Source organism: Poecile atricapillus, chromosome 3, assembly GCF_030490865.1.
Source record: "Poecile atricapillus isolate bPoeAtr1 chromosome 3, bPoeAtr1.hap1, whole genome shotgun sequence".
NCBI lineage: Eukaryota > Metazoa > Chordata > Aves > Passeriformes > Paridae > Poecile > Poecile atricapillus.
Genome location: NC_081251.1, coordinates 40874412 through 40894365, shown reverse-complemented (window position 1 = coordinate 40894365; position 19954 = coordinate 40874412). Strand labels below are relative to the sequence as shown.

Genomic DNA, 19954 nt, shown 5'->3' with positions numbered 1-19954 from the left:
ATGTATACAAAATTAGTATGCAAAAGGCCAGTGTTCTCCAGCTCCTCAGACCTATTAGCAAATAAATCAATCCTTACTTATCAGCTACTTTAGGAAGGGTCCCTGGAACAAAGCCAGATTTTCCCTTTAGAGGCTGAACCTTTGCTACGATTTTTGCCTACTGTGAGCAGAGCTATCTCCACAGGTAGGTTGGACACAGATTTGGTCTGTCGCTGAACATGTAGCCACAGCTTACCTTTCCAATTCCTGCTGTACCCACAGCATTTTGTTTCTGTTATCTGTACAAGTCCAGCTTTGATGTTCAGCTGGAAAACAGGTTATTTTCTCCCATGTCTGCTCAGTGCTACAGTATTGGCTGTCTGTAGTGTGATTAGCTCTGTGCAGAATGCTTATTTCTTTCTAAAACTTAATCTGTCTTGGGTGTTTTGTTTTGTTTTGTTTCAGCTCAATTTGCTTGTTGAGTTAACAAGAGACTCTGAGATCGTGATATGTCACTTATCAGTTTTCAGTGCAATGAAGTCTGCTGTAGCAGAATGTCTGAATGTCTTGGGTTCTTGATATTCACAATATTTTAACATTTTCAGCACCTACATACACAGCATGGCAAGTGGTAGTTACAAACCAGCAGCACTGAAATAAACACAAGATGTAAACCTGTGTGGTCGTACCAGCCCGTGCTGCTGCAGAGCCTGGGCCCATACAGAGCCGAACTCCCAACACCTCTCAGAGGGCCTTGGGAGGCCGTCGTGGGCCTGGGCATAAAGACAGCACCCAGCCAGCACAAGAAAGGCCCTACAGGAGACCAGGGCTGTCCCCAGATTTCTGTTCCTGCGGAATGGGGGATCCATCCAATGGAGGAGAGTTTTGGGGTTGTGGTTTTTTTTGGAGGCGTTTGGTGACACTGGTCTGTCACATGCGATCTTTTGCCTTCAGCAAACCAGAATTCAGCAAGAGCAGGACACTATTTGGTGAAATGGCAGGATTTGAGCCCCCTGCCTTCCCAGAAGAAGGGAGAATGGCAGAGGTGTGCTCAGGGTCCCAGGACCTGCCCCTCTCCCGCTGCCCTGGCTGTGCCCTTGCTTGCAGGGGGATGTGCAGTGGGCAGGGAACAGCTCCCAGAGGCTGTGGGATACCTGGCGCTGGGATACCAAGCTTACCTCCCTGCAAGCTTGAGGGCAGGAGCCGGAGCCACACCGCTCCCACACAGCGTGGTCAGAGCAGTCGAGCCCCACAGGTGTCCCCCTCCGTGGGACGACGCGGGTCAGCTTCTGCGCCACGGAGAAGTGACAGAGCTTTGTCCTGTTATCCGACATGCCTGAGCTGGAAGAGGGATGGCCAGTCTGAGGGACTGCACACTTCCCCAGCGGGAGGAGGAGGGGAGGCAAATAGCAGCTCTCCCAGTTTTCAGGGGTTTGCAAATAAACTATGGATTTTCTGGGTGGTGTTTTTTTGTTGTTCTTTTTAATCCCATCCAGACGACAGAACAACTTTTAACATGGGATTTAAATGTTTCTGTATGTATATTTAAAACAACAATAACAACAATCCCCCCCAAAAAACCAAAAACCACACAAACAAAGCAAACAAACCAAAAACAAACCACTAAAAAACAAAAAAAAGGAAGGGAAGACGACAAGTGTACTCACGACTTTGTCATCCCCCTCCCAGAGGCACCACGGGCTCCAGCGACCTCTCTGAGGGGTGTCCCTGAGGCCGTGTTTGTGCGCAGGGAGAGCGAGGGCTCTGGGAGCGGGGAGGGGACGCGGGAAGCGCCCCTGCCCTTCCCGGGGGAGTCCCCGTGGCGCCGCCGGCCGCTGGGGGGCGCCCGCGCTCCACGCGCGGCCCCGGCCCCGCTCCCGGCCCCATCCCGGCCCCAATCCCGGCCCCAATCCCGGCCCAATCCCGGCCCCAGTCCCGGCCCAATCCCGGCCCCAGTCCCGGCCCAATCCCGGCCCCAGTCCCGGCCCAATCCCGACCCCAGTCCCGGCCCAATCCCGGCCCCGCTCCCTGCCCAGTCCCGGCCCAATCCCGGCCCCGCTCCCTGCCCAATCCCGGCCCAGTCCCGGCCCCACTCCCGGCCCAGTCCCGGCTCCAGTCCCGGCTCCAGTCCCGGCCCCAGTCCCGACCCAATCCCGGGCCCAATCCCGGCCCAGCTCCCGGCCACAATCCTGGCCCTAATCCCAGCCACAATCCTGGCCCTAATCCCAGCCCCAATCCCTGCCCAATCCGGCCCAGCTCCCGGCCCAATCCCGGTCCAAATCCCGGCCCCAATCCCAGTCCAAATCCCTGCCCAATCCCGGCCCCAATCCCGGTCCCAGTCCCGGCCCAATCCCGGCCCCAATCCCAGCCCTGCTCCCGGCCCCAATCCCGGTCCCAGTCCCGGCCCAATCCCGGCCCCAATCCCAGCCCTGCTCCGGGCCCCAATCCCGGTCCAAATCCCTGCCCAATCCCGGTCCCAGTCCTGGGCCAATCCCGGTCCCAATCCCGGCTCCGCTCCCGGCCCCGGCCCGTGGCTCCTTCCCCGGAGCGGGGCGCTGCCGGCGCTGAGCCCGGCCCTCGGAGCGGGACGAGACGCTGCTCTGCGGGAAGCAGCAGTAGGACCCCCGCCTTCAAACACCGTCCAAAGCCCAGCGCTGCCTGTCCCCCGACAGCCTCGACCCTGCGGGAAAGGCGGTCCGCAGCCGCAGCAGCGGCCGAGCCGTGTATCAGAGGCAGTGGGAAGCCGTCTCGCCCCTTTGTACATCTTGCGGGATTTCTCCTCGCACAGGCAATTGGCAAAGGTTAGGAAGGCGTCTTTAGATCCCCTATAATCCCAGTTTAAATATTAAAAGTATAAGCAGCCTAGGCCCAATATTTACCTATGTAACTCCATAGATTTCCCTCCAGACCAGGATTTCTAAGAATTTAAGGGATGGTTTGCGTTTCTTCCTTCCCCCCCGCCCCCCCTTCTTTACTTTTCCCCCATCCCTTCGTATTTATTTAACAAACTAACCTGAAAAGGAGGGGGGAAACGCCAACAACAACAACAAAAAAAGCCGCAGTATTTTTATGGCCGAGAAATAACCAGTCTCCCTGTCTGTAATGTGAAAGGAAGGCGAGATTCCATCCCCAGCACCCGCTTTGTCACCGTCTGGGTTTAAGTGGCCGCCACATCAACACAAAAGGCCAACACATACACACATCCCAAAACTCGACACAAAACCTCAGTTGGCTCAATAGTGAAGATGGGTATTTTGATAACGAAATAACCTCCCTGCCCTGGTGGGGTCTGGGTTCCTCTTTGTGCCCCCACCGTGCTTCAAGCGGCAACCGCCAAGGAAAAGGGGGGGGGGGAAATCCCTCAAGAAAGTGTTTAAGATAAAATTAAATCTCAAACGGGATTAAGGTTTTAATTACAATTCCCTACCGAAGTATCATGTTTGATGAACTGATTCTATCAATTAATAGTAACCTTAACTGAAAACTTATGAAATAGCTTTGTCTGAAGTATATGTCAGACTAATTTTTTTTTCTTTTTAGAAAAAAACCCAGAAAAAAAATCATAAAGGTAAATGCTACAACCACAAAGTACTAAAGCACTAGCAGAAGAAATTGTAAAGAAGAAACGTGCTTCTTTGGCTAGAAATTATTGCTTGTGAGCGCTTTGGGAGTGTTCTATCTGGTGGTGGTTTCAAAAAAAATTGAAGTTCTTTTAGAAAGGGAAAATAGATGTATGTTTCTACCCACCAACGATATCATTTCATAATAATTTTGGCCCACGCTATATTAAAGAGAAAAACAAGGTAATTGGAACATGCATCAACAGTTTTCCATGAAATAAGAGTTAAAAGAAGTAATAGAACTAATCACTGTCTCCTCAAATCAAGTAGAAAACATTTCAATGCACTAATTAGAGTAATTAGAATAATAAGACTGCCTATATGTGGTAAGACAATGTGTACAAACAACTTTATTTAATGTATACTGGTAATCAGCGATGCGTGCGTGCTTGAATGCTTAGTGCAATAAAATTCACCCCCGTCCGCCCAAACAATCAAATACAAATTAGTTTAATGATTGTGCCTGCTTGAACGTCTTAGAAATCCACAGGCAGAGGGAAATAAATAGCACCATCCTTGTTTGTACGTCTCCCCTACTGACCAAGGAGCTGATGCCTCCATGGACTTGGCAATGAATGACTGTAGACATGAATGAATCAAGGAGGGAAAGAGAATTAATGAATGAGTCAGGCTGGCTAAAAACAAGTCCTAACTTTTAGACGAGCGCCTCTTACAACTCCCGGGACGGGAGGAGACGGGACGAGGAAGAGGAGGGGAAGAGCGGACTCGTCATCACTTTTACAAGCTGCCTCTACCTGCCAGAATATACCGCCGTGCGAAGAGGAGGGGGTGAAACACCGGCCGCCAACTTCCTACCGGCCTGCTCTCTTTTTAATCCTTAAAGCTGACATCTGTGCGGACAGGCCCAGGGAGGCGCGGAGCGGCACAGCTCAGCCTGGCCGGGCGGGACGTGCAAGACGACCGGCAGAGCTGCAGCCGGGCTGGAGCTGGAGCCCAGCGCTGGGACGGCCCGCACCGCCCCGGCCCTGCCGCAGAAGCGATGGGGTTCCCCGGGAGGCCCCCACGCCCTGTATCCCCACTCGCGGAGGGAGGCAGGGCTCCTGCTCCGGGCCGGCAGCGGCTCTGCCCCGGCAGGGGCACGGACGGGGCCAGGCAGACACGGGCCCAAGCAGCCGCCTCCCTGGGGCGAAGGGGTCCCGGCGCCCCCTCCCCAGCCCCCCGGGCCCCGGCCGGGGAGCAGCGCCCGCCGCTCCTCCCGCAAACGCCGGCACGGTTTCGGCCGCTCTGCTGCCGCTGTCCTTGCCTCATCCCTCTCTCTTTTTGCCCACCGACGGGAGGGCAGGATCAGACCCCTGCGTCCCGCGGGGATGCTCGGGTCTGGCGGCGCTGGCACCGGGGCGCTGCGGTGCGGGGTTGCGGGGGAAGGGGCTCCGCGCCGGCACCGGTGGCCTTCCCGGCCCCGGGGGCCCTGCGTGAAATCCCGGCATACTCGGGCCACTTGGCCGAGTTTCGGAGGTATTTACAGGGAGTTTGCAGGGAGAGGTAATCGCTACGAAGGAAGAGACCCACAGCGTGGGCCAGGCCACGGGCTGAAGCCGACCGCGGCGTGAGAATCCACGCGCTGCGGCTGGGACTCTCTTGCCGGAAAGGCCACTTGTTTGGTCTATAGTTTGATGAGAAGTCGGGTCTGAAGACGAGTCTTGTCTTTTTGTTTTACCAATTCCGCTAAAGCACGCTTTGGCTTTTCTCTAACTAATTTTCCCCGGAGAAATGTCCGCTCCCCCAGCATCGCCCGTCCGAGCCAGGGGCAAACTGGCTTCTGCGGAGCATCTTCCTACATCCCCGACGGCAGTCCGGCCATGCTCCGAGCACAGAGTGCCAACTTCGCGCCCGCAACTCTGAAAATTTGTTTTTTTATCTTTTCTCGACATTTAAAGCCAGAGAGGCAGCCCAGGCCGCGTCCCTTTCGAAAAGCACAATAAACAGATTCCTCCCGCAGGAGCAGGGGAGGCGGGAGCGCCACGATTCCCAAGACAGACCCCAACGCCCAGACTCCGCTCTGGAGGCAGCAGAAGGCCGCCGCTGCCCCATCCACCGCCAAAAAGCCGCGGGCAGTTTCCTTCTTTCCTCACCCCCACTCCCTGCTCCTCGAGACGATGCCTACGCCCGCCACCCTCCCCCAGTGCTGCATCTAAGGCCAGAGGTTTAAACCGGACTAAGCCCGGCTCTCCGGCCCGCCAGTGACCGCTCTCCCCCGCGCCTCATCGCCCACCGGAGGCCGTCGCCTCCCTTCCCCGGCCGGGTCACCCGTCCTCTATCCCCCTCACCGACGGCACAGCAACAAAGAGCCACCAAACCTCCAACAACGCGGCTCGGGACAACCCCGAGGCCTGGGGCCGCTCGGCAGGCAGGGGCAGGCAGCCGGGGCAGAGAGCTTTTCCCCATCGGATCAACCGGAGGGCGGGGAGCGGCCCCAGGCTGGGCCAGGTCCGAGGCCGCGGGCAGAAGGCCGGGAAGGCGCAGGCAGCGGGGACCGTCCCGCCCTACCCCCGCGGCCCGGCGACGGGCAGGAGCGCGCTCGGGAGCCGGGGCACTGGAGAAGGGGGCACGGGGGGAACCCCGGACTGCCGCCGACAAAGCCCGACGGAGAAAGACACGGCGGGGCGGAGCCGGGGCCAACTGCGGCCACTGCCCCCGCCGGGGCTCTCACAAGCTGCCCAGCCCGAGAGTAACACCTGGCCAGACACCATCCCGGCCTGCCCCGCAGCCTGGGGAATTTGTAGGATTATTTCCCCTTCCTCCGCTTCTCTCTTTCCAAACCCCGGCCCTCACTGTCCTCTCTCTAGAGGGACGGCGCAGCTGGGCGGCGGCGGGAGCTGCCCCGGTCGGGCAGCACCGACTACTGCCTCTCGCCCCGGCGGGGCTGGAGACACTGGGGGTGACAATCAGGACTGACAGACTTAAGGATATACAGTATCCTCTCGTCTTCCAGTTTCGGCCTCCACCAGAAAGAGAGCGAACCGAGGAAACAGGGCTTTTGTTGTTGACATCTGACCTACGACAGGGTGTCCCTGCTGGAAATGAGAGCGAGGGAGCCCGAAGAGCTGCCGCGCACTCTAACATCCACCTGCAGAAGGAGCATCCTATAGCTGCTCCATTTCCCCCTCTCCCTTCCCTTAAGAGAGAGATCGAAGGAGACAAAAAGAATGACCCCCGAACCGGCTGGCCTCCCCACAACAGGTCCGGAAGGACGAGCGAAGCCGCCCCCGTAAGGTCAGGCTCTCGCTGGGCAAAGAGCCCCGGAGGAGCAGCCCCGGGACCTCGGCCGGGGACGGCCCGGCCCCGAACAGCGGCCGGCCGCGCCAGCCCGCCCCCGGCTGAGCCGGCCATCCCCGCGGAGCCGGGCCTGCCCCGCCGAGCGAGGCTCCGTCCATCCGAGTCACCTCCTGCCCACCCGACACCGGAGCGCTCCCCGACAGCGGGGCCCTGTCGCTAAAGGCGAAATATTCCCTGGGCGCCCACCCGAGTGTCCTGCAGAGGGCAGAGGCTGCTCGCTTTCCGCAGCCCGTTCCGCGGGCTATTGACCAAGGACTTTTAAATCCATACCCAGCTTCAACATTTTACCCGTCAGCACGTCTGCGGTCACAAAACACTTCTTCTTTCTGTCACTTCTCTTCGAAACTATTGATAAGATCATTTAGCTGAATCTGTTCGGGATGAGTGTAATATTGACTAGAAGTTAGAAAAGATGATTAAATCTAATAAGCCTAGAAACTATCTTGAAGGAGGGGAGGAGTGGGAGAAGAGCAGGATATCGCACTTAGGAAACTGAGGCTGCCAAAAAGGACCTGAACACACCGCCGGGCCTGCGAACACTGCGCACTCGGATGTCGCTTGCCAGCGCTAGCCCCGCGGGTCCCCAGCCGGGACCCCTCCGGGAAAACCGACCCGCTCGTCACCGCACGGAGCCGCACCTAATGTGAAAGCGGGGCCGTGGCCGCGGGGCCCGGGGCCCGGCCCGGGGGTGCGCAGCCCCGCTGGGCAGCCGCGTTCTTCCTTCCTACTGCAAACGGTACTCCCATCATTAAGCCCCGCCTTTTTGTTTTGCTTTTTTTCTTTCTTCTCTCTCTCTCTCCCTCTCTCTCTCTCTTTTTTTTTTTTTTTTTTTTTTTTTTTTTTTAAGGAGTCAGATGTTAAATTATGAAAAGGGACCGAGAAGACTCGAATCACTTCTCCCCCATGCCTTCCGAGAGAACATGCAACAAACTTGAGGAGCAGAGCTCCTCACCAGCATCAAAGGCAGGACAGCCCTACCCGCACAGAAATCAATGCTCCAAAACACACGATAGTGGTTCATCTGCGGAGAGACACAATGAACACAGCTCCCGAGGCTCTCCTTCAAGACTCTGAAAGTTATAAGCGTGGAACCTCTCGGTATACGCATCAAATTTATTCGAAGAATTCCACGAAATAGAAAGGAACGGCGGCGCCTTTACACAGAATTCAGCTCAGTATAAGTACTGGCATTTTCTCCCTCCAGATCTTAAGAACTATGCAAATCTGTGCTATCTTCAAAAATAAAATAACGATATTTCAATAATTAGAAGAAACTATGAAGGTATTGTGCATTTCTGTTTTATGTAGATAATAAAATATTACTTTAACATAAATATATAAGGATCTCTGCGTTTTTATTTTTCCCCACAAGCACATCCAAATGTACCAAAACAAAGTATTTTTAAAGAGACTGAACAAAAAAAAAAATTACATCCCATATAGATTTTGTTCACCTACTCATTTAAAGCTACAGAAAAACAGTTTCCAGAACCTGTTTGCTTTAAAAGAAATAAATATACATTGAGGCAGGCCACTTAAAAATGATATGAAAATATTTCCCTGGGTAGCATTTAAAAAAAAAAAAAAAAGAAAAATAGACAAAGAAAACATTGAAACTATTTCTGCATTTCAAAGGACAAATATTAAACATATATACATAGTGGTAAGGTTTGCGTGGTAACTTTTTTTTTAGTAAACCTATTTGGAGTTTGAGGCTTTCTCAAACATCCTCTCGACTCCGTTGTCTGACCTTACGCACATATTAATAAGTGTCTGAAAGTTCATTTCCTCCCTTTACCACTGGATCTGCCCTGATCTGATTCACTTCACTAGGCGCTAGTCCTCAACACTTTAAATAACAAGCAGCTCAACACATAAACAAACAAACAAACAAAAAACCCCCAAAAAAAGAAAGAAAAAAAAAAAGAAAGAAAAGAGAAAAGCTTGGTGCCCGTATCTTTTTAACAATTGTTGGAAAACCAGGAAAAAGGCTAATGCATGTGCCTCTTAAAAATCATCATCTGTCTTACCAAGAAGAAAGAAAGCAAGAAAGAAAGAAAGGGAGAAAGAAAGAAGGAAAGAAAACCCAGTGTCACAGGCATTTTAAAAGACAATGAGAAACATATTCTAAAGCCTTAGCTACTGAATGCAATATTTATAGGAGAGTTCTGCGAGAGAATGCTTCACTGTTTTTTCTCCATAATTGTCCAACACTCAACTAAGTAAACTTTTAGATTATAAAAATGCTTTGTCTCTATAGCACCCATTTGTGCTGACTAAATGATCCCTTTATGAATTTATAACTATCATAAAGTTCCTCTAATGTATATGCATAGCTGTGTGTGTGTGCATAAGTACACAAACACGCACGCAGACACACGCACATACATGCGCTGCTCCGAGGTCCCGCTCCTCTGCTTCCCTTCAGAGCTTTTTTGTTTTCTTTTTTTCCTTTTTTTTTTTTTTTTTTTCCTTTTTGTCCCCATGGGTTTTTCTCTTTTTTTTATTTTGGAAAGTTAACCATTTCTCATCAAGATAATGTCACGAAATGCACTTTAAAACTATTAGCGAAGGGGGTGGGGGGAACACGGATTGAAAAATGGCATTTTTTTCCCACATCATTTCATTCCCCAGTGAAAGACACAAGGCTGCCCAAGTTAAAAGTGGTCCTTTCCTTCAATAAATTATACCACAATCTGACCAAAGGACAAGAGGAGGATGGGAAGGGAGAGGGGCTGGATACAAATAGAAAATAAAATAAATATTGAAAGTAAAGTGAAAAAGAAATGCACACGGTCTCTGTGGAGAGGAGGGGGCAGCATGTGTTTACAGGCAGGTGTAAGCACCCGACCCCCACCTCGGGCCCAGCAGCTCCTCAGGCTCTCCCTGGCTCTGCCTTGACGTAAAACTGCTCAATAAAAGAAAGTTTGGAGGCTGATATTGGCCCGGGCGATGAGACCGGGGATGCCAAAGGCACGCAAGGGAGCCGCGGGGGGAGGAGGGGAAGGAAAGGGCGCTGAGGGGGCGGTGGTGGGGGAGCTAAATAATCCCCTTTCCCTCTCAAGGAAATGCCACTTTCTCTGGGAAAACTCTGGAAACATGTTGTTCCCTCTCCGCCTTCCCCACACCAGGCCTTGCTTGCCCGCACTGACACAGTCTGGAAGGGCTGCACATATTTTTTTTCCTCCCCCTTTGGTTGCGCCTCGACCCCCGGACACACTGCCTGAAAATGAAGTTTACTTTGTTGATTTGCATTATTCTCCCTTCTCCAAACTTGACTCTTGCCATTGAAGGCATATATTAAACAATTACGAGAGTCACATCTCTGGAGAGTGGAAGCTGGAGGTGCATATATATGTGTATATAGAGAGATTATATATATGTGTATGTATGTATGTCTGTGCACGCATGCATATGGATACATACACACACATATACCAATTCTTTTTGCTATGGTAAACGGAGAAAATAAGCGTTACACGTATTTAAGAATACTTGTTTATAACAAAAGTTCACATATACACATAAAGCAAAGGCTAAAACACAGTAACATATTGTAGACCGGTCACTGGTTGACTAACGCTCACTGTGGAAAATGCAAGTCATTTGCAAAATTAAGGTCGGAAAAGAAGGGGGAAAAAATAAAAAATAAACATTTTGTTTATGTAAACTTCGATTTTCTTGCAGTGCAAATTGGTACGGTTAAATACTGTCTACATCAAAAGGGATAGCTTTTCAGTTCTCTTCCTTTTTTTTTTTTTTTTTTTTTTTTTTTTAACATATATTCATTCAGGGGATCCACAGAAAATAAACACAGCAGCATGTGCCAACACCGAGCGACATTCCACAATGCAATCTGCCTTTGTGTGGCGGGAGGGGGCTGCGGAGGGGACCCGAGGTGGCTGTGCCCCCCCTTCGCCTCCGCCCCCTCCCCGGCAGGGCAGCGCCGTATATTTTGGCCAGCGAGTGAGGGAGTTTTGTGCGAACCGCTTCGCCCTGCGCCTGCCCTGCCGGTGCCTGCCGCTGCCCTGCCGGTGCCCTGCCGGTGCCCGCCTGCCTGCCCGTGCGCGGTACCCACCGCACTCCCGTGCACGGGCACTCGCCTGGAAAGGTCAAAATACAGCATCACACCTCCTACCGTCTAAGGGACAGTGTGGTGCAGGTGCTTTGTCTGTCTATCTGTCTGTCCGCTGTGATTCGCGCTCGCCCTCTCGCTCGCTCGCTTTTTCTTTGCTGTTCTTTTTTTTTTTCGCGTTTGCTTCTTTTTTTTTGATTTTTTTGTCTTTTTTTTAAAGATAGGAGAAAATAAAATTTTAAAAAAAGAAAAAAAAAAAGAAAAAAAAAAGGAGGACAATCAAAAGTTGGGGGAAGGAGAGGAGGAGAAGGAGGAGGAGGAGGAGGAGAGGAGGAGGGGCCGGGCGCCCCCGCCGCGAGTTCACTGCACGGGGGTCTGCACCCCGTGGTGCGGCGGCGTGTCCCTGCTGGCCCCGTACACGTCCTCGGCGCCCGGCAGCGTCCCTCCCGGGGGAGTCATGCGCTTCTCTTTCTGTCTCCTGTTACAAAACCACACTCTCACCACCTCCTTCTCCAGCTGTAGGCTGTCCGCGAGCGAGGTGATCTCCTGGGCGGAGGGCTTGGGGCACTTGAGGAAGTGGCTCTCCAGCGCGCCCTTGACGCTCACCTCGATGGAGGTGCGCTTTTTCCGCTTGCGGCCCTGCGCCGCGATCTTGTCTATGCTGGTGGGGCTGCCCGAGGAGGAGTCCGCCTCCTCCAACCACTTGTTCAACAAAGGCTTCAGCTTGCACATGTTCTTGAAGCTGAGCTGCAGGGCCTCGAAGCGGCAGATGGTGGTCTGCGAGAAGACGTTGCCGTAGAGGGTGCCCAGAGCAAGCCCCACGTCCGCTTGGGTAAATCCCAGTTTGATGCGCCGCTGCTTGAACTGCTTGGCGAACTGCTCCAGGTCGTCCGAGGTCGGCGTGTCCTCGTCCGAGTGCGGGTCGTGGTGCGGCGGCGGCCCGGGGGGCGCGGCGGCGGCGGCGGACGGTGCCGGCCCGGCCGCCCCGGGGTGGGGGCCGTGGGGCGGCGGCGGGTGCTCGGGGCCGTGGTGCGGCGGCCCCGGCGGCGGTTCCTCGTGGGCGTCGCGCAGGCCGTGGTGGTGCAGCCCCGGCTGCCCGGCGCCCAGCATCCCGTTGACGGTGAAGCCGGGCGGCTGCGAGTAGAGCAGCCCCGCCTGCGCGCCGTTGGCCGCGGCCATGCCGGGCGGCAGGTGCGCCGCGCCGCCCGCCCGCCACGCCGCTGCCGCCGCCGCCGCCGCCGCCGCCGCGTGGTGCCCTCCGCCGCCGCCGCCGTGGTGCACCAGGTGCGGCGCCCGCCCCGGCGGCGGGTGCTGCGGCGGCGGCGGCAGCTCGTCGCCGCGCCCGCCCGCCTGCACCACCGCCGGCTTGATGTCGGGCTGGCCCAGCGCGCCCGCCGACCAGGGCGCCTCGCCGCCGCCGCCGCCGCCGCCGCCCCCGCCGCCGCCGCCGCCGCCGCCACCGCCGGGGCCGCCGTGGGACAGCGCCGCGATCCACTGGTGAGCGTGGCTCAGCGGGTGCCCGTTGCTCTGCAGCGCGTAGTCCGCCTGCACCAGGGCGCCGGCGTCGCGGTAGCCGCCGCCGGGCTGCATGCCGCCGGGCGGCTCGGCGTGCACCATGGGGGAGCCGGAGGCGAGCAGGCTGTAGTGGTTGGAGGCTGCGGTCGCCATGACTCGCCGAGCCGCACTGATCGCGCCGGTTAAAGGCGCCGCGCATTTGACAGCTACTTTTTCGCCTCGGGCGCCGCGCGGCGCCCGCGCCCCCCCGGCCCGCGCGGCGGGGCCCACTGCGAAGGCACGCGCGGCCGCCCCGCCCCGCCGCCGCTCGCCATTGGCTGCCCGCGCCCTGACGGACGCCGGCGCTCCCGGCGACCGCCGCCGCCGCCGCCCGCCATTGGCGCTCCCCGCCGGCCGCGCCCCGCCCCGGGCCCGCCCCGGCCCGCCCCCGCTGGAACCCAACTCCGAGGGGGAACGGGGCGCGGGGGAGCGGCGGCCGCGGGGCGGGGGGAGCGTAGGGGAGGGCAGGGGCGCGCCGCCGCCGGCCCCGCCCCGGCCCGCCCTGCACGGCCGGCGGGAGGATGCTGCCGCCGCCGCCGCCGCCGCCGGTCCGCCCGCCGGCTCCTGTTGCTCGCGCCCCGACGCGCGTCTCTGCGCGGAGCGCGGGCGCTGCGGGCCGGGGGTACCCGCCTGCCCGCCCCCAACTTTCTCAGCGCCGCCTCGCAGCCGGCCCCGCCGGAGCGGCCGGGCAGCGCCGCGCCCCCGGGGGGCGGGGAGCGGGCGGCCCCCTGCCTGTCCGCCCGCCCTGCCCTGCTCCCGGCGCCCGGTGGTCGCCGGAGCGCACCGCTCCTCCGGGGGTCTCGGGGCTTCGCACCTCGGCGCTGCGGAGGTGGTTTTGTTCCGCTTGTTCCGTCCCGTGGGGACGGGATGCCTGCGGGACCGCCTCAGCGGCGCTGGCGACTCTGCATGGATGCGGAAGATGGTCTCGAGAGGGTGGTGGAAAAAGGAGGAAAAAAAAAAAAAATAGGGAAAAAAGAGGGAGATAGGGAAAAGAAAAGAAGTTGCGGGCCGGACAGGAAGGAAGGAAGGAGACCCTGGAACTGGATTCGTGTTTCCTAGGAATAAGCAGCGCCAGGCTGGCCGACGCGAAAAGAGTTCGCTGCCCATTTTTGAGCTGAAAGCCATAGCTTTGTCTCGAAAATAAACCGCTCACGGGGGTAGGTGCGCGTCGCAGGCTCCCGCTATCTTCATCGAAATAACACAATAGGGCGGACCGGGGAATTTATTACTACTAACAAGAAACAGCTTTCTTCTGCGAGTTGTTTATAAATCATCGTATTTAACGTGAGCGCTGGAAAGGCTCCTTGCCTGGAAATATTCCTCTGCGTGGGGGTGTGGAGGAGAGGGGGGATGGGCTCCTGCACATAAACATATACACAGCAGCAGCATAAACAGGATATCCAGTGCCCTGAGACAAGGGGCGCAGCAGGAGTTACCTCGTTTCGTTAGTTTAGCGGCGTATCAAGAGCTCCTTCTGCCGGGGGGTGGGGAGGGGAGGGAGGGAGGGAGGAGGAGGAGGAGAACGAGAGGAGGAGGGGGACGCAAACTTTGTCCATGAAAGAGTGGAGATTCTTCCTAAGGTTTGGGGTTTTTTCCCCCTTTCTTCGAGGTGCAGGAGGAGGGAGGAACAATACCGCCTGTTCTGCGAGGGCTGCGGAGAGGGAAGTCAGTGTCTCTGAAGTGAAGCTGTGCCTTTTGTTTCCCGTGTGTAAACAACTGGGCACCCAGGAATTTTATAATTTGATGCTCATTTTCTCGTCTCTCTCCTCCCAATTAGGTGTAGACCAGTGAGTTGAAACAAAACAACAGGGCAAGTCCGCAGCAGGCTTCTGCCAAGGCATCGCGGGGACCGTCCTGGGAGAGCAGCCCCGTTCTCCGCGCCCGGGCCAGCCCTCCCGCTCCTGGGGCCGCCGAAACTCTGCCGGGGGCGGCTTTCCCACCAGCCTTCCTCCAGGTCCGCTGCCAAAAGTTCGTGCGTGGACGAGACACGAGGGGCCACGCCGCGCGTCGTTTTCAGAGCGAGGTTTTCACACGGGCGCCTCCAGCGTGCGGTGCTCGCCGAGCACGGAGCTACCCCGGTGGTCGTCCCAGGGACCTCCCTTGTGCCCCGGCCCCACGGCGTGTGCACGCCCCACGGACAGCTGGTCCCCGTGGAGTGCCGACGGCACCGCGCGCTCCGCGGCTCGCCGCCACCGGGAGACGGGACACGGGGCCGGCGAGATTCGACCAACACTTTTCTGTGGGGGAAAAACCCCTCCGGGCCTGCCCCAACCGTGCATTTCCTGTTCCCCCCCTCCCCGGCCCTCTCTGTCCCGCCCGGCCCTGGCAGGTGCTGCCTACTACGGTGACCGTCCTGCGTGCCGCTCACCCCCGCCGGCCCAGCGGCAGATCTCACGGCCTAACGGGAATCACAGTTACCGAAGTAGCATCGCGGCCTTAGGAGGCGGACAAAACCCCGTCTCCCCAGCAGAGCCCCCCGCCGTCCCTCCTGCCCCCTCCCCGGCAGAGCGCACGCCTATGGAGGCGCAGCTGGGAGCAGCGAGGAGCGCGGCCGGTGCATTCAGAGCCGCCGCAGACTCCACCTCCTCGTCCTCCCCATCATTGTTAGCCCTGTCATTAATACCGCTCCTTAAGCATCCTCCGCTCCCATCTCCCCCTGTGGAGAGGAGCGCCGGGGAGCGGGGAGCGAGCGCCCGACCGCCGGTCTTGTCGCCTCGCCGCTGCCAGCCGCGGGCTCCGGCTCCGGTCGCTGCTCGGGTCCGGGCCGCTCGGGATGTAAAAGAGACAGTCATGTGGCCCCTTTCTGGCGGAGCTGACCCCGCGGGATTAGAGGTCTCACCAGCCTTTCTTTCCTTTTCTCTGCTCGCATAAAAGCAGGTTGAAGGTGATGCGGTGTCTTGGGCAGACACTGCAGTGTTTTGATTCAGCTCAGCCCTTTTCACTGTTCAAAGCAGCTGTTCAAATACTAGGGCTGCTTACTTTGACGTGAAGAAGATTTTCAAACAACCCCAAAAGCTTTGAACTGACAGGCCTCCTTGATATCTCCTTCATTGCAGTGCAGCTACTCGAGAATATTCGCTATAAAATACATAGAGCGCCACTTAACTGGAGCTGAGTCCTGGCTGGGAGGCGAGGTGCTGCATACACATCAGGTGCATCCAGAAGGACGCGGGCGGGTTGCGGGAGTCCTCCGGCCGCCCCCCGCCGTCCCCCCCAGCTCCCCACCTGGGGGTCCCCTGGCCGCCACCCGCCCCCAGCTGCCGCGCCGGGCTCCGGCTGACGAGATGTTGGGCTCCCTGGTGTTTCAACTCCGTGCGTGCCGGAGAGAAAGCTACATTTCCAGCAGCAAAACAAGAGCACGGCTCGTTCCTAGCGAGCCTCGGCTTCCAGCCGCCGCTCGTCAGCCTCCCCGGCTCGGGGGGCTGGGGGAGCGCTCCCCAAACGCACGCTCCTGTGTGCGTTTGGATGCGTGCGGCTCTAGGGTGGGGAATGTATATTTGCATATGCCTGTTGTGTTTAGAGGTGAAAAGCTTTTTTTATTTTATTTTATTTTTTTTAAGCTCTGCTCTCCAAACCTTGAGATAGACTCACGCAGCTAAAAGGAAAGGAGGAGGGGGAGAAATCCCCGCGCCTCCTTTCCGCGTCTCTATTATCTACCCATTAGATGTTGTTTTAGGAGGAAATGCGCCAGGAGTGCAAAGACGCGGAGAGTCGCTCAGAGAATTGCTGGGTGCAATAAACGTGAGACTCCTGGTGCTCTCTTTACAAGCCAACTTGGAAGATTTGTGCTTATTGCTGGGGCGCATTTAATGCACCTTTTGTGAGATGGGATTGTTTTGATCTCTGCTTCCTTTTTAACCTTTCTCTATGAGGTATTCAAGCCTGTGCTTTCGTGTGGCTCTTTCCAGTGTTGCTCCGAGGAGTGTGATTCGGCGGAGAGACCCAAGACATGAATGAAACTTCAACTTTAAGGGCCTGCGGAGAGACAAAACTGAGGCCGGGGCTTCACAAGTGATTGCTTTAAAAAAATCCAATCTACACAAAGAGGCAGCTGGCTGCTTTAATGAAAACTGCTTAAAGCGGCAAGAACCGCAGCCTCAGGGATGTATTTATAAGATGACTCAAAAGCTACACTTTCAAGTTGCTTCTCCTCGGGGTAGATATAACAAACACATTTAACTAAGAAATCTAAACAAAAAGGACAGAAATTGATAACTTTGATTGCACAAGCTCACATTACCCATTGAAAGTAAAATATGCCATCTAAATAGATTTCTCCACCTATCTCTAGAGGAAAAAAAAAATCTCTCCCTGCGTATATAGGATATACACATGTGTACGTGTAATATCATGTACGTTTTTTCCCTGCCAGAATACTGACTATCCCAGAAGACAGAACATAGAAAGGTGTAGAATTAAAAAAAAAAAAAAAAAAAAAGTTCCTTTAAAGTTTGTATTAATGTTAATTTCCAACATTTCCCACAACTCTATTCTTCCGGCCGCTTCATTCATCTGAGAATCTGCTATTTTATCTGCATCAGTGTTTAAACTAGTGGGATATAATGTTCTAAGTTCAGTATTTGAAATTAAATTATTTGAATTCACGGATATTAATCTTTTCCCTTCATCCTCCAGTTCTGAATCTTGTCATTAAAAATGATCCACCCTTTGTAGTCCGCAAGTGAATATTTTATAGACAGATACCGCTATGAAGACTTCTAACGCAACGTCAACCAGTCAGACTTAGCTGTTGCAGGGATTACTTTGAGTAATTTATCAAAGGCAGGCTGCTAAATTTTGAGTGGTGAATATGAGGCCTTGGGGGAAAAAGAAGCAGAAGAAGCAAAAGAAAAAAAAAAAAAGACGAATTCCATCAGTCTATGAGATAAATTCTGGTTGGAGTTAATACAGCTTGTTTATTGAATTCTCGGAGACAGACCCAGATGCGATTGGTGCAAAGGAGTTTGCAATTTAGTGTTCAAAAGCCTGGCTGGGAAATGACCGCCCCGTGCTGGGGCTGGAAGGGCGTTTCTGTTGGTGTGAAAAGCAGGTGAATTGGAAGGAGAGAGGAGGCGATTCAGCCTCTGGCCCGGGAAAGCAGTCTCACAAAAGTCTTTCCAAAGCCTGCTCTGTCCGGAGAGCTGTGCAGCAGATTTTAGATTTTTTTTTTTTTTAAAAAAAAAAAAAAAAAAAAAAAAAGGAAAGGAAAGGAAATAAAAGAAAAGAAAGAAAAAGTGCCCAGCTTTCTCTGACAAATCTAACGGTTGTGTTTTTTTGTTTGTTTTGTCAATTCTCATGCCTGATGGAGACAAGCAGACATCCCGGGGAAGAGCTCAGATAAATGGTGTCCCTGCTTCACTGGGCGACGTGATCCTCCCTCCACTCTTTCAGCTTTCAGGGCACTTTTGGGCACGAGTCCCGCTCCTCACTCTGAGAAGCGCCTTCTTAGAGGGCTCTCGGTCGCCACTGCCCCACTCCGTGCCCCCGGTGCGGAGCGCTCCAGGCTGGGGATGGTGCTTTTCTCCAGAAAAGAGGCGAGCCCGGGAGCCGGGAGCTGAGCCCCGCCGGGGCAGCGGCAGCACCGCTCCGGCCCTGGCCGGGCAGGGCGGCCCCGCACACGGACACGGGGCTGGCGGTGGCCCAGGGGCGTTCTGCCAGCCCGCTGTCAAGGCGGGGTAGGGAATCGGGGCCCCGGCCGGGGGACGACTTCTGTGTCCCCCCGCTCTCAGCCTCCCACGTGGGGGTCGGCACAGTCCCGGCGGGGTTAAGAGGGGTTTGCACGGGAGCCTGACTCGGGAGGAGAGGCGAGAACGGGCCGGGGGGGCTGAAAACTTTCTTTCGCTTGGCGAGGAAGAAGAGGAGCGAAGCGAGCAGGAAGGCTGGGCCATTGTCCACAGAGGGTGCATTTTTGTCAGGCTGGCGTTGGTTGCTATAGTGAGGAGGGAAGGGGAGAGAGAGAGGAGGGAGAGGGAAAGAAAAAAATACCCGACCCTAAACCAAACAGAGGAGCACAGTTCGCCTCCCTTCGCTCACCCGGCTGCAGCCGGCAGCGCTCCCCACTCCCAACCAAAATAAGAGCGGGCCGCGGGCTCCCGGTGGGGCGAGGAGCCTCCGCGGCCCCTGCCCCGGCCCCTGCCCCGGTCCCGGTCCCGGTCCCGGCCCCGCGGGGCAGCCGCCCCGCCCTGCGCCCGCCGCCGCGCACCCTCCCCGGGAGCCGCGGGGTCCGAGCGCCGCTGCCTGCGGAGCAGCCGCCTCCCAGCGCGGCGGGATGCCCCGAGTCGCACAGCCCAGCAGCACACCTGATCCAGCGCCTACCCGCTTGGTCACAGCGGCTTTGCACCCCGCAGAGCATCCGTGACACTGATCCTGACACGGACTGCGGGAGAATTTGTGGGGTGTCCTTTATTTCATTTTATTCTATTTTATTTTTTTTTGTGCCTAAATAATTCAAAGCAGGGGAAAAAATAACTTCTTCCGATGCAAATGAGCAGCTCTTTAATTTTAAAAGAGACTCTTATTTTGCAGCAGTGTTTTTTGTTGCCTTGCTATTGAACTTTGAAAATAGTGTGGCGGGGGAAGGCAATAATGAAGGGTCTCGAAGGCTTAAGATTTAGTTAAGTGAGTGACTCAAGATTGCACAAAGAAAGTTAGTTACTTAGTTAATTGAGAATTATTCACCTTCTGAGATCGGCGCAGCAGTTTGTTCAGATGACAGTGCGAACTTTGGGCGGGGGGAGGCAGGAGGCCGACAGGGGAGGAGGCAGGTCTCACTTGAGAGTTTTTTTTTTTTCTTTCTTTTCTTTCTTTTTTTTTTTTTTTTTTTTTTTCCCCTCCCAGGACATGTTAAATTGCAGCTGAAGGAGAGAGGTCAGTATCTTTTCAAATCAATCTCTCTGTCTGTCTGCCTATGTACCCATCTATTCCCTGTAAAGGGAAAAGCTCCAACTTTGTTCCTCCATCTGTTCTGTATCATCTGCAATCGACAGTTCTTTAGATTGGATGCACTTTTGCTCCCGATGAAGTGAAACTTTAAAGGTGTATAGTCACTTATCTAAAACAGGGAGAAAAGGCAAGTCGTCTTTTTCAGTCTTAGAAGAGAAATTTTTTTTTCTGTGCAACTGTTAATTTTCTTTCTTTCTTTCTTTCTTTCTTTCTTTCTTTCTTTCTTTCTTTCTTTCTTTCTTTCTTTCTTTCTTTCTTTCTTTCTTTCTTTCTTTCTTTCTTTCTTTCTTTCTTTCTTTCTTTCTTTCTTTCTTTCTTTCTTTCTTTCTTTCTTTCTTCCTTTCTTCCTTTCTTCCTTTCTTCCTTTCTTCCTTTCTTCCTTTCTTCCTTTCTTCCTTTCTTCCTTTCTTCCTTTCTTCCTTTCTTCCTTTCTTCCTTTCTTCCTTTCTTCCTTTCTTCCTTTCTTCCTTTCTTCCTTCCTTTCTTT

At 55.0% G+C, this 19954-nt stretch overlaps 2 protein-coding genes across 2 annotated transcripts; one reads left to right on the top strand and one right to left on the bottom strand.

Moving 5' to 3' along the window:
* The first annotated feature begins 1311 nt into the window (after positions 1-1311).
* On the top strand, positions 1312-7056 carry LOC131577658 (collagen alpha-1(I) chain-like). The gene is made up of 6 exons (XM_058835699.1): positions 1312-1334; positions 1730-2780; positions 4463-5102; positions 5498-5742; positions 5838-6288; positions 6407-7056. Exons 1-6 carry the CDS (start codon positions 1312-1314, stop codon positions 7054-7056), a joined length of 3060 nt encoding a protein of 1019 aa, XP_058691682.1.
* A 4194-nt stretch (positions 7057-11250) lies between these two features.
* Positions 11251-12746, bottom strand: POU3F2 (POU class 3 homeobox 2). The gene has a single exon (XM_058835653.1). It carries the CDS (start codon positions 12637-12639, stop codon positions 11332-11334), a length of 1308 nt encoding a protein of 435 aa, XP_058691636.1. The 5' UTR covers positions 12640-12746; the 3' UTR covers positions 11251-11331.
* Between the last annotated feature and the right edge of the window lie 7208 nt (positions 12747-19954).

Bases quoted from the DNA above. Each gene is read 5' to 3' on its own strand.
- LOC131577658 (XM_058835699.1), top strand. From the start codon at position 1,312: ATGCCTGAGCTGGAAGAGGGATG. The intron at 2,781-4,462 runs GTTAGGAAGGCG...CTGTGCGGACAG, and splicing joins CGCACAGGCAATTGGCAAAG to GCCCAGGGAGGCGCGGAGCG. The intron at 5,103-5,497 runs GTAATCGCTACG...CGACATTTAAAG, and splicing joins CAGGGAGTTTGCAGGGAGAG to CCAGAGAGGCAGCCCAGGCC.
- POU3F2 (XM_058835653.1), bottom strand. From the start codon at position 12,639: ATGGCGACCGCAGCCTCCAACCACTACAGCCTGCTCGCCTCCGGCTCC.